This window comes from Thamnophis sirtalis, unplaced genomic scaffold (assembly GCF_051295495.1).
Source record: "Thamnophis sirtalis isolate CommonGarterSnake01/CBP01778 unplaced genomic scaffold, rThaSir2_p1.2 scaffold_1, whole genome shotgun sequence".
NCBI classification, from domain to species: Eukaryota; Metazoa; Chordata; class Lepidosauria; order Squamata; family Natricidae; genus Thamnophis; species Thamnophis sirtalis.
The window spans coordinates 67,422,586-67,439,376 of NW_028261381.1; the positions used below are offsets into that span (position 1 = coordinate 67,422,586).

The following is a 16,791-nucleotide window of genomic DNA, read 5'->3' on the forward strand; positions in this document are numbered from 1 at the left end:
TGGAAAGTATCAGAAGCTTCTGATGACTTTCAGATCTCCAAATTACATGAATGTCTATGTACAGGTACATACAATAATTTTGTCTCCCCAAAAAATGGTTCAGCTCAAAGGAGATGGTAAGATGGTAAGTACTAAGAGGGGCAAGAACCATTTCGATGGATCAAGACATGATCTGTTTAACTTACATTCAGTAGTTAATATCTTAGCGTCAATCTTCCCATAACTCCATTGTTCATATTGAGTTTCTGGAAAACCTCAAATAAGAACTGTATTTCTTAGTACCCTGATTAGCTGCTGTTGTTGGTAATCTGGATTACTTTCATTAATTTCATTCATTACAATTTTCATTAATACAGCCTTCACGACATTTGAATTGGTTAACTTTCTGCAACAGCCATAGCATTGAACCTCATGATGAAAAGCATGTGTGCCTTCTTGCAAAATGTGATCAAAATTGTTCTCTCAGCTGGTGGGTCGCTGTTGACGTTCATAGCGGACGGAGATGAACATAAAGAGGATGCATGTTATCGCCTGAATCCCACCTAGGAGGAAGAAATAATAATCCATCCGACATTTGTTGATGTTTCCTAGACAAGAAAGAGAGAGCAAGAGAGTCTTTAGTATATAGCTGCAGAAGGATGTCTTCTTGCATTCTGCAGCCTTCACAGGTCCACGAATCCTTTTTGTAGAACAGTCTTTTGACAACATGTTTTTAAATAATTTTCTCTATGTCTCCTCCAGTCTACCAGCCCTGACCTTAAGATATTTGGCTTTGCTGGAGAACAATGAAAACTCTTTGAATGGCTTCTCCATTCTCCTTAGTGGAGGGAGGGACTAAAGTGTATGACAGATGCTCACCAAAATCTTCTGGGCAGTGCATCCAACCACTGGTTGGCAGGGAGAGTAAACTCAGGAGGCCAGATCCTAAAAGAGATCCAACTCCAGAAATGAAGAAGAAAAGACCCATGATTGCTCCTTGCATGCTTCTGGGAGCTTCAGAATAGGCAAATTCCAGCCCTGGAAAAACAGAAAGAATTCAAAGGATTAGCAACCTAGAGGAGCACATTGAAAGTAGGTTTGAAGGATAGTTCAAGGCTCCTGAGGTCATGATGAGAATATTGTGCTTTTTCATCTTTGATGTGCAACTAGCTGCACTACATTCGGATCAGGAAATTCTGGTTTAATGCTGATATAGGAACAATAGGGTTAATAAAGCCTTGTTCTCTGGCTTACCCGGAATGCTGGCAAAGATTTCACTGATTCCAATGAGTAAATATTGAGGGATTTGCCAGAAAATGGAGAGTGGGGCTGCAGAGTATTCATCTTTCCCAATTCGTTGCGTGATTGTCTGGTTGTTGTTCACATATTGCAGCCGCTTAGTTTCCAGGAAACCTAGATTGGAGAAAAGCATTTGGACCCAGAATAAGATACTGTGAAGAGCATTCTCATAGATGAGGCAGATTTTTAAAAATCAGAAAATAGGTGTCATATCTTTGTTATGTTAGGTATAAAATATTTACTATAGGTATAAAAATACTTACTAGACAACCCATGTCCCATTGGATTTTTTTTCAGAGATATTTCTTTACCCTAAACAGAAATACGATGAACAAGGGTGGACAAAAAGCAGAAGCATCTTCCGACATCCTGTTAGCTTGCTTCCCCTTTTGAGTTTCCATGTACTAATCTGGCAGGGAGCATTGGAAATCTCCCTTCCCTCCCTTTTCCTTTCCTTCTTCACAGGCAGATAAGTAACTACTGATGGGTGGGGGAGGGAGGAAGGGATTGTGAGACTTGCTGGAAAACTATTAATAGAACTTTGAAAATGAAGATCATGTGACCTCAGAAGTAGCCCAGCAGTGCATCAGCAGCCAGCAACACTAAAGCAGTCACAACTTCCCCAAATTCCATTCCCTCTGGAGTCTTTAAATTGGCCCATTTAAGATACCGTGGTTTAAAAATCATTTCCTTTTTAATGAACTGTTTTGCGGGTAGGCGGAACTTCTCACCGCCCCCCGGTACCAGTTCACCCAAACCAGATACAACCAGCTGAATTGCACTACTGGTCTATGGTACAATTAATAACCATTTCCAAAGCTACAATGTGAAAGTATCTGTTTTCTTTCACTTTCTCAAGTGTCCAAACTGCAGAACAACTAACAACTTTTCAGAACAATATCAAGACAGACTACTCGAAATTTTAACTGGAAACCAAGACGCTGCTTTGTCCACATCACCCACATAAAGCACATAAAGAACAGATTACCGGTATGTTTGGCAAGGGTGAAAGATGTAGACTTGGTAAGAGATTGATGGGGTTCAAGGAGATGACTGAAACATCCTCGGAACAGCTATGTCATCAGGGACAGGTTGGGATGCCAGGCACTTGAACATTCAGTCCCCGGAGAGTATGTAACTATGTTGGCTTAAACATTAATGATCAAGATTTTTTTATCACTGAGGCACAGACAGTACCGTACAGATTGAAGGCATTGTTTCCCTTGAGTCAGGCACCTATTAACTACTTGATTAATTGACTACATTTTTATACTGCCAGACATAAAAAACTAACTCCTTACATTATACATGATACCTCAAAAAAGATTAAAAATCAAGGTAAAAGAAGATCTACAACAATATAAGTGCATCATGATGACTATTCCCTGTACAAATCTCAGGACTGCTTTGTTCTGGAAGGAATGAAGGAAGTAGCCTAATTTTCAGAGAAAGATTATTCCATAATATGGGAGTTGCAACTGTCCACAAGCTTGTGGATTTGTGAACTTGTAAAATTAGGATGCATTAAAAGATGTTGATAGTGCTGGATGAGCTAGCTGCTTCTATAGAGAAAAGGAATCATGTACGTATGTATCCTGGTGCCAAGCATTACAAGGGTTTATAGGTCAAAAATAGCACTTAGAATTGCACCAAAAGCTACTGGTAACTAGTGCAGTAATCGTAAGAGAGATGTTAGCTGATTACAGTAATTTTGATTTGTTATTCCACAGGCTGCTGTATTTTTCAAGGAGGTGTAGAGCTGATTACAGTAAACCAAATTGGGGCAACAGTGTCAACAATTACATGAGTAGCATTTTCATACAATGCAGAAATGGTTTGCGTTGCCTTCTTTTGAGGTACAGAAGCGAAGGTAGCCAACATTCCATTTAGCAGTAAAGAGAAATAAATTTTTAAAGCTTTGTTTACTCTAATATAAAAAGAAGAAAGCAAGAAGAAGAAAAAGAAATAAAACACAAAAAAGAGGAAAGGAAGAAACGAGGAAATCAGAGGGGTGTTTTTTTTAGCATTGCATTAAACTTTGACCACATAGAATAATATTAGCCCATCTTTCGTTTATGTCGATAGAAATAGAAAGCTAATTCAGAAATAGATGAATTTGTATCATATCATTAACTAGTTTCTTTTGTATATCCAGTGAGACATTGTTTTCCATGTCACTTTCGTAGTCTGTCATTGGTAAAACCACTTTTGATGCCATCTCTGCCTTTCAATACAACTTATTCCATATCTACCATTACTTCCATAACATCTTTTGGACACAATCTATCCATAGAAGCAAACATTATTATTGACATTGTTGATATTAACTTCTGGTTCCATTTTTCAAAAGTGTCCATCAGTATTTTCAGTGTTTTAATGTTTTGTATCATTTTATAAGACCCAATTAATTAGCTGGTTTGTGTATTTTTCTTCTTTAACAAAAATCTTTAGTTCCCTCTAGTGTCTAATTTTTAAAATTGCTTATCTTTATTATGTCTTACTAAAAGTCCAAACAAATCTATTTCCTTTGGGAAGGACTCTTCATAATTACAATTAATTAAATTTAAAAAGTGATTAGAAAAGAAAAATCATGAGCCTAGTGTCCTTTAAAGGGCAAAGATCCCATTTACAAGCAGGATGACTATCCTCGTTGTCTTTCAGTTCTCAAAATCTCCTGGGGACTACTGTCTTGTGGTCTTTTTGTAAGGAGCAACTATTCAGAGTGAATGTGGATGATGTCCCATCCTCTCCTTATCCAGAGAGGTTCTGAAGAGTTGGTTTACTCATTGACTCTTTGTTACCTGTGGCAGCCATTGTCCCAGTTTTTTGTGGCGCCATCTTCAGTCTGCCGTTTCTTCCTCTGAAAACTCTTTTTATAGCTCATTTTGAAACAAAATATCTGATCCTGTGGGGACCTCTTGCTGGTGCTTTTTCATCATAACATAATTTCTTTACAGTATCCAATACCTAATAAATTCATTTCTTCATACATTTACTGCTGATTGAAATCCTAACTTCCATAGTACTTTTAACTTTTTCAGTGCATAATTCAATGTTACATTAGCAGATTAAAGCTTTATTCATCTTCCCAAAACCATATTAACAAATGTATGATTATTAACAAATATATGTATATCATATATGTATATCAACCTAAAACTGGACAATCATGGGAGAAACCCATACCATATATCTAAGTATCGCAGCAAACCAGGTCATGACCAAAGCATTTTAGCCTCCCCTGCTTTAGGGGTAAGGAATGTGGGGTTAGTAAAAGCTTACAAATGAAGTGCTTACCTGCTAATAGGACTGAGCCAAGGCCAAAGATCATGCCCAGGGCCATTCTCCTCAGTGCTGATGGCAACAGCTTCTTCTTTGCTAGGAATGGGTCTATTACCCGGTCCTTCAATGGAATGAGGATCAACAGAACCACTACATTGGCTAGAAGGAGCCAGGCATCTGGAAACTGAAGAGAGATTGAGGAAAAGAATGCAAATATTATTCGGATTGAGTTCTTTTCCATTACACAAAAAGGCTGTTTTTTAATCTCTAAAGAGTCAATGAACAAAACTAAATTGTAATATTTATAGATTTATGCAGTTTCACAGATGCTTCCAATATTCGTGCAACTGTTTATATCTTTCAAGTCCCCTAGTACTAAAAGCATCAGGAATGGCTACTAGAAGTGATACAAAAGTGCTAGGAGATGTGGATGGAGTTGTAAATTGAATACCACTGATGTACCACGGCGCTGATTGTTTTAATGTCAAATCCCCTCAGCTAGCACACATTCTCAGTGTTCTTGTCCAGGCTTGTGAATTGTTTCTCCTCCAGGCAAATAAAGAACACCTGAAATCATATTTTACTCCTTTTAACTCTCCTGGATTGATTATATACAGGCAAGAAGCTTTCAGCACACTGTTCTTACTGAAAGTGATTTGCAATAAGCAAAAAGCTAATCTTGATTACTCTTGGACTTTCATCCAAACATTTTAACAGATTTCAGCAGAAAATCCTATTTCTCCGTCATGTGAATCAGCCTTTAGCAAGACCATTCTATAAACTGGGGCAGTCACATCTGTTAGCTGGAGCAGGGAAAGATGTGTGGTGAATGATCCAGTGATTCAAATTAGGTGTGCTGCATCACATATGTGCGGAATCCTTCCCCCACTTTTTTAGTTTTTAGGGGAGAGGGTAGTATGATTTTGGATGTGGGAATGGTTCAAGATGGCATTCCGCAGGTTCTTGGCAATAATGTGCAACTGTTGCTTCAGGGTTCAGATGAATTGTAGTAGAAGCCTCTTAACCCCACTCAAATATATTTACAAGCTAGATTTAAATTCATGGTGATGGAAGTACAAATTGAAAGAAAAACCAATTAATTTTCATCCTGAAATAACAGATCTCTTTGAGGAAAAAAATGAAATAATCAACATTAGTTTGTTAGAATCCTCACTCTCCTACTTATACACGCACTCTTCTAATGTTTCAGTAATTTCTCTGCCATAGCCAACTTGTGGCTTGATAGAAAATAGAACTGTTTCTCTTCCATCTATGGTAACCAAGGCCTATGATCTTAACTAACTATGATATATGCAGTTGGTCAGGAGATTTCCTGCTTACAAAACTAAGGATTGGACTTGGGTTCTTGGAGAAGGGGACAATTGAAAGGATCTGTTTCACACACCTTCATTCCACAAATGATCACTTTTCTTCTACCCAACAGAGCTATTTATTTCTTAACACGTCAATATTTGATGGTGGCCCTTTATGTGAGCTGTGGGACACTTAGAGCTTCTCCATTAGAGGGACTTTTATTATGATTTGAGAGAGCCAACATGCTTTTGAATGACTGAAGGAAAGCCAAGTTTCTTAGAACATAACAACCCAAACCAATTGGTTCATCTACCCCATAGCTTACCATATATATAGTATCTATGGTTGCTGAGAGTGCACTGTTATTCATATGACTATTTTGAAAGAAGTTGGGGATGGAGAGATGGAGACCCTGCAAGTAGTAGGTTGACTGCATCTAAAATAAAATACAAAATGATGTTGTTAAAGAAATAAATACAAAACCTAAATGTTTTTCTATATGGAGCTTTCCTATAGTAAAATAACATGCACTAAACCTGGCAAGCCTGAGATATGTCAAACCAATTTCCATATTCTCTTAGCTAAACTAATATGTCCATTGGTTATGGTGGCTGGAGACAATTGGAACTGAAGCTTAAAATATTAGAAAGGCACCTATTTGGGGGGAAATTAATGTTCTTATCCTATATCCTTAACAGAGGACCCTATCCATCTTCATGGAACAGTGAGTCTTATTACATGGTAATGCCAGTGTCCTGTCATAACATAGGTAATTAGATATGGCAATTATGACATAGGATGAGCTGGAAAGTACAGTTTAGATGATCAACTCCTCCCCCACCCCACCCCACCCCTAGTCAGTATAGGAAAGGTATGAAAGTATCCCTGACTAATGGTTGCTAATTTTCTGCGTGAACACATCTTGTGAAAATGAACTCTCTTGCCTTGATATTTGGATGAATTGCTGTTCCATTTAAGCAACTTTCACAGATATGAATGTTATGATTACATATAGATGATTAACACACAGGTTGTCTCATTTAATTTGTTTTTCCTAAATGAAGAACTTTATATTTGTTTGATTTGCATTCCAAATTTATTATTTATAAATAACTCAAGGTGGCAAACATATCTAATATTCCTTCCTTCTCCTGTTTTCCCCACAATAACCCTGCGAGTTAAGTTGAGAGTCAGTGACTGGCCTAAAGTCACCCAATCAGCTTTTCATGCCTAAAGTGGGAGTAGATCTCACACTCTCCCAGTTTGTAGGTTAGCAACTTAACCATGAGACCCAAATGGCTGTTGGTCCATTTTTCTACTATATCAAGATAATTTGAATTTTGTCTTTTAGAATATCAGTCATCCCATCTACTTCCTATATCATCTGCAGAATATATATATTCTGCTGGCATTCCCCCCCCCCCCACGCCGCCTCCCCCTCCCCACCACATTTTCTTCATTTTGGAACGGTTGTGATTGCACTTTTAGTATTTCTATTTCTAGGAATTCTTATTCATCCTGATTGCCTCTTCTGATGAGCTTCGTCTATCAAGAAAACATACTTATGTTTGCTAAAATATGCTGAAATCTAAAGTATGCAGTCATTTCTTATTTTGGTTTATTGCTGTTGCCGTAGCTTTCTTCTTTTTCTGCCCTTTCCTTACACAGAGTTGCATTTCAACAAACTCATTGCTCGCTCACTCACATCTATCCTGGCTGCCTTATATTCTTTCTACAGTTTCTGCAACAGTCTCTGCTTACTCAGCAGGAAGCACTCAATCATTCACAATGAGCAACTAACTATTTTCAGGACACATCATTTGCAATCAAAAGCTACTTAAGAGGTGACCTTTTCAACCCATATAGTTGAGCACACTGTCCCTACAGCTCTCCTTTCTCCTTTCTGTTGAACCCTATTGCCAAAATAAGGGGAGAAAATGCTTAAGGATAATCCAAGGCAGTTTTGCCATCTTCTTCTTTTCTTCATTCATGTATCTCTCTAGAATAATTGCTTCTAGATTTTCTTGGCAAATGAAATTCATTGCATAACAAGGATTTACAATTCTTTAAAAATAAAGACTATAGAAAAAAACAGATTTTTTTGTTTTTTTTAAGTGCACATTTCATTCAGTTTATTGCAATCATTTATCAATTTTATTGCTGTGCTATAATAGCAAACAGGCATCAGGGGAGAAATGAAAATGGCAGGCTTCTCTTTTTCTCTAACCAACCTTTCACGACGATTTAGACTGCCTAAAACCTGGCAGGTTGATAGTATTGAGGTGAATCTGCTTACTATTTATTCAGTGGGTTTAAATTGAATTGCACCTGGACTGAAGCTTAGTGGAATCTGTCTTCCTGCTAACAATTGGGCAGAATTTATCTGGTGAAGAGAACCAAGCTATTTTCATGTTCAGCATGATCAGGCTAAGTCAGTGTTGGTGAACCTTTTCGGCACCAAATGTGGAAACGGGAGGGAATGGGCACACATGCTAGAAACTGGAAGAGCAGCTCTTTCTGTTTCCGGCACATGCATGCAAACTGGCCACCTGGTCCTCTGGCTTCTGGCACACATGTGCGTGCGAAGACCAGCTGGCCGGTGTGCATGCATGTGCCAGAAACTGGGAGAGCAGACGCACCAGAACCCGGAAGAACAACAGGTGATGGCTAGTGTGCCCGGAGAGATGGCCCTGCATGTCATTTCTGGCACACATGCCATAGGTTCACCATCACAGGGCTAGATAGTGTGCAGGATTCTCTCTGAAGATTAAGTAAAATAATGGTTATATCAAGTAAATAAATAAATTTGCAGATATGAAGGTTGTTTTTCTATACAGAAAAAATCTGTCCCAAATTAACCTTCCAGGGTTCTACATCCAATGTAAGGACATAAATATTAGGTGGATGATTTATTGTTTTTTTTTAAAGAATAAAAAATTATGTTTTCACTTCTTAGTATAGGAATCCTCTTAATGCCAACAGTATCACACAATCGAAGCATGGCAACCCTTTCTTCAAATATCCAGAAGAAAGTGTGTACAATCAAATAATTACATTTTGGTTGACTCTCTTATAACTAATTCCCTAAGGGGCAAGAATATCCCGCCACACCTATGAACGTTTCATTACAATGCTTTTTTATTTCCTTTGAAAGAATTTCTAAAGGAAGTGTTCTTTTGTGAAATTGAATGAGCAATGATAGAAAAAAAAACATACAGAGGGAAACTTCTTTTCCTGGCATCAGCTGAAATCTTTTTTCTGCATGTCTAAAAGATTCTCTTGCTCCCCGCCCCCATCTCTCTAGACAACATTTCAAAGATCAAAGTTGAATTGCCATGAATGTGCAATCTACAGAAAGCAGTAACCACCCTAGGATTTACATTGTATATACAAGCTGCCACCCCAAAATTACAATGTTAATTGTCCTTCACCAGAGCATTACTGAAATTGACAATACAAAGAAATGCATGGCATGGAAAAAGTGCATAAGGAGGAATGAAGGCTGGTGATGAAGCACATCTTTTTCATTTAAGATACCATGACCTGATCATACACACACACAGACACACAGACACACAGACACACAGACACACAGACACACAGACACACAGTTATATAGATGGCACCAAAAAAGGCACCAGGTCTTATTTTGGAAGGGATGTCTTCCACTAAGTCATCTCACAGGAGCCCCCGGCCTCCATTTTGCTGTCAGAGGCCTCCAGGAAAGGATTCTGCAGGCAAGAAATGGACTCCAGATTGATGCGCATGGCACCTCCCCCCCTCCAGCCTCCATTTCGCTGATACATGAAAGGCCTGGCTGCAACTGTCTGAAGGTAAGTAGCGGTAGGGCAGCCCTACCCCACCATCGCCACCCTAGCACTCACACTATCCCATGCACGCTGGAGTGGGTGGGGTCTTAAGTAAGACTTATTTTGGGGGTAGGCTTATATTGGGCGCACATTTAAAAATCAAGCTAGGTCTTGTTTTTGGGATAGGTCTTATTTTTGGGGAACCACAATATCAGTTTCAGTCTTCGGCATCTCCTGGAAATATGAAAACCCGTTTTCTGAACCACTGGACACAACCTAACATTAGAACACACATCTTCCAAGTGGGGAACATTATCCTTTCCAAAACCCTCCAAACTGTTCCTGCAGCGGACGCTGAAGGTCTGACTGGATCAATGAAGGAAGGGGCACACCCAGCCTGCACAAAATTCCACACTTAATAAGGGCAAACCAATTCCAGTCCTCAGAGCCTTGTTTACCCCAAAGCCTGCCCTGGGGCACAGCCAGTCAGCATGCTGAAGTGATATCCACCAGTCCTTGAGCCAGCAGAATGTTATGTTTAGTATAAAATTTGCTTGGAACAATAGTTATAGCCATCTGCCAGGTTACCCCACCAACCCGTTGCAGCAGATGTTGAAGTGCTCCATACCTATGAACCAGTTAATAAGACAGCAGTTTGTATTTTTACGTACACATCTCTAAGGTTGAAAGGACTTTTTTTGAGGGGGGGGATACAAATGTATCTAAACTGTCTACTAAAAAGGGATTTTAACATTTTTGAAGGTGCTACCTCTTTTCTGAGGCACAGAATCTTCTAACAATTGCATTAACCTGCAAAGAAGAAAAATGCATCTGTTTGAATTTCCTTTTTCACTGAAATCATCATCAAGAGCCTTCTCGGGAGATCCCCTGGGGTGAAACTTGCAAATGGTGAGGAAAGAACATTTCTAAATGGCCCTGCAATCAGGGAAGGCTTGCCCAAAGAAGCTGCTTGTTGGCCATTTTTGGGGAGGTAATTTTGTTGCTAGGCAACTCCCTTAAACCGTTACAGTAAAAGGCTTCTTCTGATGCTGGATTTTTGCTGCCGTCCTTGCACGTCTTTCGTTTTAACAAGTTTATTTTTATGCTATTACTGTTTAATCTTAATGTACAATTGATAGTGGGGAAAGATGGAATGTAAATCCCTAAATAAATATTAAGTAAGTGCTTACTATTAAAATGCAAATTGAAACTGGCATCCTGCTCAGATTCCCAGCTAAATACTCCCTCCCAGAACACCACAAGCCCCTATGCTTCCTTCTGCTGCTGGCATTATTGCCCATCAGTCAGGAGATCTTCCCATATGACAAAAGGAAGGCCCTGTAAGGTGGCTACCTGAAAATAAACCATCCAATAGGGAACGAGAGTCAGCAGAACTGGCAGGATCTTTGCCATTACGTGGAGGTTGGAGGCGTGTTCATTGGATGACCCCATAGGCTGGTTGCTTTCCCTTGAAAGGGGATTGGGTCTGTCTGCTTCCAGCAGGGGATTCCTTGCCCTGTAAAGAAAAGGGAGGGAGGAAGATGTTGGGTCTCCCACAAAATGGAGAGCCAGCTCCTAGATGGGTCAGATCACATATCCCAGTCATCTGGAAGCTGTTGTCTGATCACTGGAGGGCACCAGACAGGGAACAGATTATTTCAAGTTACAATAGACCCCCCCTTCCCCCCCAAAACCTACTTACAACCCGGATTTGAAGTTCCAATGTCCGAGCCTCCCACCTGGTCATAGGATGACATCTTGGGTGCTTGGCAACCAGCCTGCATTTATAGCTGTTTGCAGCATCCTGTGGCCAAGTGACTGAAATTTACAACATTTTGGCCAGAAACCAAGATGTATTTCCAATGTTTGGCTAACGTTTGTTTAACGTCTGCTGTATTTGCTTAATGATCCCCACAAAAAAGTTTGTAACTTACAATTGAAATTGTTGGCTCAATTATAGTCATAAATTGAGGACTAGCAGTAGAATTGATTGCCCAGGCAAAGGGAATTGAAATCTTATCGTGAATAATGAGAAAATATTCAGAAGTGGCTTAGGCAGACACCTCCCTAGTTCACTGAATTATTTAAAAAAAGGAAGAAGGAAAAGATACATTGCAATCAGCCTGCCTGTGGAGCTGATTTCCTGATCTGGTTTATCTAGTGAGGCCAACACAGTGATAATAAATTGGACTGGCACTGGGGAGATCCAAATTCAATTCCTAGTGATGGAAACACTTTTCCTTAGCTAAATCTACCCCAAAGGGTCACTGTTGTGTGGGGAAATGGGAGAAGGAAGAACTTGGTACACTGCTAGGGGCTCCTGCAGGAAAGGCAATTAGATCTTATAAATAAGTGCTTAAACCTTGTTAGCGAAGGGAGCAATTCTCTTCCTACTGTTCACGCTGTCAAAGAAACCTCACAGGGGAAGGACATTGCTCAGTAATTTGGTTCATGATTTGAATGCAAAAGTTTCATCTAGCGATTCTGGTCACGGCTGGGGAAAATCTAAAATTCTAGTAAAGGAGCCACCAGTTATAACAGGTAATGTTTTTCCTGAGCTGGATGGACCACTGCTCCGACTCAGCCCTCAGACATTGAGTTATGGTATAAAGTTTAGCCAGTTTGTTGAGTAAACCACAATTTGCCTGGATCATGCAGAATGCCAAGCTGTAAATGCATTGTCTGGATTTATTCATTGGGACCTGACAAAACAACCTCTGACTGCCTCACCCCAAAATATTATTGCCTTTGGCAGTACACAAGGCCTAGTAATGGAATGCAGCTTCTTATGTGCCTGGTGAGAGAGGAGTCTGCACTACTTCTGCTAATGCAATGTTTCCCAACCTTAGCAACCTCAAGATATGTGGACTTCAACTCCCAGAATTCTGGGAGTTGAAGTCCACATATCTTAACATTGCCAAGGTCAGGAAACATTGTCCTAACATTATTTGTAGATTTCCTCCCCCTTATTTGATGCCTCTTCTTATACAATTTCTAATCATCAAATCCAAATAATAATACAACAGATCTCTCTCTCCGCCCATGATTTAATTGTGGCGTTTCATTCATCCATATAAGCAAATTAAAAGATAAAAGAAATTAAGAGTTCATCACTTTAGGACAATATGGTCCAGCTGCAGGATGAAGTGAGATGTACCTTAAGCTGGTAAAATGGGCTACATTTTTTCAAGCTGCAGTTAGGGATTGCCATTTTACAATGCTTCCTCATGTATGTTTGGATTTTAAAAAAAATGCTCTGCAAGCAGAAAGCAAAGTCCACTAGTATTTGGATTAGATTACATCCTGTCTTTTTTTGATGACAATCCACAAGGAGTTCCTTGGATATGTCATCTGCGCCATAAAAATATAAAGTCTGTACTTACTCAGAGTTCTACAATTTCCCTCTCCTGGACATGCACCCAAGTCCAAGCAATTATTTGCCTGTTGATCCCTTGCAGGGAGAGTTACAGGTTTAAAGAGCCATAAGGCACCTTGTTGTGCAATGAAGCTTCTGTCTGCCTTACCTGATTTTTATGGTCACCTTCTGCATTGCTTTGCCACAACAGCTGTTCTGGAGAGCCAAATACAACATGGTGCAGACTCGACTGCCAGCAGCTGGCTTTGTGACAAAGATGGGGGCAGCCAGAAGAAAGATTACAAGGGCCAGGGCCAGGCAGACAGCAGGAATGGCATAGCCAATCAGGAAGTCCACATTCTGTTGGATGAAGGCAATCACCAGCAGCGAAAGCACAGCCCCAATGTTAATGCTCCAGTAGAACCAGTTGAAGAAACGTCGGGTAGCTTCCTGGCCACGGTCTGTCACCTGTAATGAAAAAAAAAAATAGAGAGAGAAAAGAATGGGGCTTGATTCTCCTGAATTAGTCCTTAATATGCTAAGCCCAGCAATAATTGTCCAGTTAGTTGTTTTTTTCTTTATTTCTCCCCTCTTCTCCCCTCCCTGCTCCGCCCCTCCCTTCCTTCTTGCATCCAGATATAAAGCATGTCTAGATTAGTAAACATTTATATAATATAGCAATTTTTGTCAAATTATTGGCATGTACAGAATGGCTCTAGAGAGCACCACTGCTAAAAAAGAAAATAAGAATATGAGTAAACCTCTCTCATGTTTTATCCCCTGGGAAAGGAAATGAGTCTGTATTGCATTGTACAAAAAACAGCAGCTCCTTGCATTTGGAAAAGTATGGAAGCCCACGTTTGATAAAGGAAAAGATAATTGTTGACTGGGGGCAAGAGAAGGAATGGTGGGAAGGTATTAAAACTTTCCTTTTGCAAATGGCACTGCTCTTCCAGCTGTGGAGGTAATAAGTGGCATTGAAAACAGGCCCTTAGCCTTGCTTGTACTTTACACAACACATGTTTGTTTGCATGATATTGCCTTCATATTGTCTACAGGTTGTGCATGAAACAACTTTAAAACTTTATTAGATATACTGGTCTTAAAGCAGCATCCCTCCCCTCCCAACATTTATCCCAAGGGGTACAAAATCTGTCATGCCTTGCCACACATAGTCAGCTATTGTGGATCTTATCAGAGGCATGCTGGGAAGCAGAGGCACACCCTCTGTGGTCACTGGGCATCTTCCACATCCAGAGATAGTCCTCTCCATTAACATTTTGTTTCCCCGAGTTCCTTTTAGAGCAGTCAGCTCCCCATCTTCCGTTCTGATTTGACACCAGCTTCTCCCTCAGCTTCCAGCAAGACAGAGGACAAAAGAGCAGACCACCAACATTTTATTTAGAGTAAAGGAAGTATAGTTGTTCTAGTCTGCTTAGCCACCCCAGGTCTCTCCTGTTCCTGCTGCTGTGCTCTGATGGGTGGATATTTTCCCCAGTGATGATTTGAAAGGAACAGGAACAAAGCATGACTGTCAGCAGTGATCAACCGCACAGGCATCCGTAGAAACTACAAGGGGGACAAGTAACAAAATGTGTGTCCTTCTGACACAAATCCTATGACCTATATACTTCTGTCAGATCTCAGAATGCAACCAGGGAGATCCTTTCATGGTGTCATTTATACATGCATTGTCATTTTGCTGTAATGTTGGTTTGTGTCAATTGGGAAACACACCATTTGGATGTGACTCAGAGGCGGGATAGAGATTGATGCATTGCTTGACAACATAAGGCCACCGCTTTAATTAAATAGTGGGGAAAGACTCTTGTGAATTGAAAAAGAGAAATAAATGAATAAGTTCAGGATTTCCAGAAACAATGAATAATAAGCATTACAGAAGTGCTATAGGACTTCTGATTTTCAAAGGAAAAAAAAACCCTATCATCCCGCTTAACGGTTGTCCCTGCTACCACACAGCAGGTTGACCACTGATTAAGATAATTGTTTCCCCATTGTTTTACAGGAGGTTTACTGGGTGCTCTTCTTCCCCCCACTCTAAATATATTTTTTGGGGTCATATGATCTCCAGCATTCCTCCAAGGCTGTTAATCACTCTCACTTCTGCATTAAGTCTGCTGCTACTTTAACTAACTGGCCTAGATATCGTTTTGATGGGGAGGAGAGTATCATTGCTAACAGTCTTCAGTTCTAAAACTCTTTTATCCCTCAGAGCTTTGCCAGCCACCAAGGCTTGCCTTTTCAATCCCTGGTACAATTTCTTTCATTTTCAGAGGCCTTCTCTATCTTTGGCTAATTCAGGGATGTCCAAACTTGGGAACTTTTAGGCTTGTGAACTTCAACTCCCAGAATTCCCCAACTAGCATGGCTGGCTGGGGAATTCTGGGAGTTGAAGTCCACAAGTCTTAAAGTTCCCAAGTTTGGACAGCCCTGGGCTAATTAAACCAAAATAGTATTGTGTCTTCCTATAGTCTTCCTTCTCTGAACTTGCTTTAGATGGCAATCATTTAGAAAACGTGTATCAAAAAATGCAGCACAGCTATATGAAATCAGTAAAGGCAAAGCAATAGAAGATATTACATTACATTAAAATATGTTTTTTAAGGCAAAACCCTGAGGCTTATTGGGATAGAACCATCCCAGCAATCCAATGACGAATTTAATAATAATTCCAAATTGCTTGCCTTGAAATAAATAAAGAATAGATCCAAGAGATGATCTCTTACCTGATCGGCACCAAATGGAATGAGATTGGCTTTGACGGAGCTAATGCCAAAGGCCAGGATCAGCAGGCCAGTGTACAGGAGAGGGGCGCAGTATGGACTTGGCAGTGTTTGTTTACACTCTGACATGTCACCCTGGCACAAAGGCTGCATTGGGTAGGATGGCATCTCTCCACACAACCAGAGGCGCCCCTCCTGAGAGGCCACAGTGGGCAACAGGCATGCTGAGACAAGGTAGAGCAGGAAACTGAAGACAATAGTCCAATAGCAGCCTAGGCAAGCATCGGCGAGCCAGCCCCCAATGGGCGAGAGCAGGTAGGAGGCACCTATGAAGATCAAAACTGCCTGAGAAGCCTGGGAGCCACCCCAGTTAAAGGTGCTGCTGTTGAGGTACAAGACAAGGTTAGAGACGATACCAAAGAAAGCTGCCCGCTCCAGGATCTCCACCAGCAACACAGCCAGGCAGGCAGCCTTTCTGCCCTCAAAGAGAGACGTGGCTGGTCCATTCAGTTGGGCTCCTTTCTGCTGTAACAGGGGATTGCACTCCTCTTCACTTTGCCGAGAGGCCATGGTGGAGGTCCAATCTCAGAATCCTTGTTTTTGCTTCTCTGTGGATCTTATTTCTTTGCCATTTCTCTCTGGATCTTTCTATGCTGGCTTTTAATTCCTGATCTCTTCTCTTCTACAAAGCCTTTGAGTGCTGCATTCACTTCCCAATTTCTCCCCTCCAACATAAGCATCACATGAGCACTCATTTCCCTGAAAGGAAACATTCATGTTATGCTGGCTAAGATGGTTTCCTTTTCATAGGAGCCTTTGCTGAGACCTGCCCCTTTTGCAGCACCACCCCTTTTGCATCTGCTGAATACAGAGAGAGAGTGAGAGAGAGAGTGAGAGAGAGAGAGAGAGAGAGAGAGAGAGAGAGAGAGAGAGAGAGAGAGAGAGAGGAGAGAGAGAGAGAGAGAGAGAGAGAGAGAGAGAGAGAGAGAGAGAGAGAGAGAGCGAGAGA

General features: G+C 40.5%; 1 protein-coding gene across 1 annotated transcript; it reads right to left on the reverse strand.

The window, feature by feature from the left end:
* Positions 1-255: 255 nt before the first annotated feature.
* SLC15A3 (solute carrier family 15 member 3) lies at positions 256-16,494 on the reverse strand. Its single transcript, XM_087714915.1, has 8 exons — positions 15,786-16,494; positions 13,208-13,506; positions 11,037-11,199; positions 6,200-6,310; positions 4,576-4,744; positions 1,234-1,392; positions 859-1,017; positions 256-587 (listed from the first exon to the last, which is right to left on the reverse strand). The coding sequence occupies exons 1-8, from the start codon at positions 16,350-16,352 to the stop codon at positions 463-465; spliced, it is 1,752 nt and encodes a 583-aa protein (XP_087571041.1). The 5' UTR covers positions 16,353-16,494; the 3' UTR covers positions 256-462.
* Between the last annotated feature and the right edge of the window lie 297 nt (positions 16,495-16,791).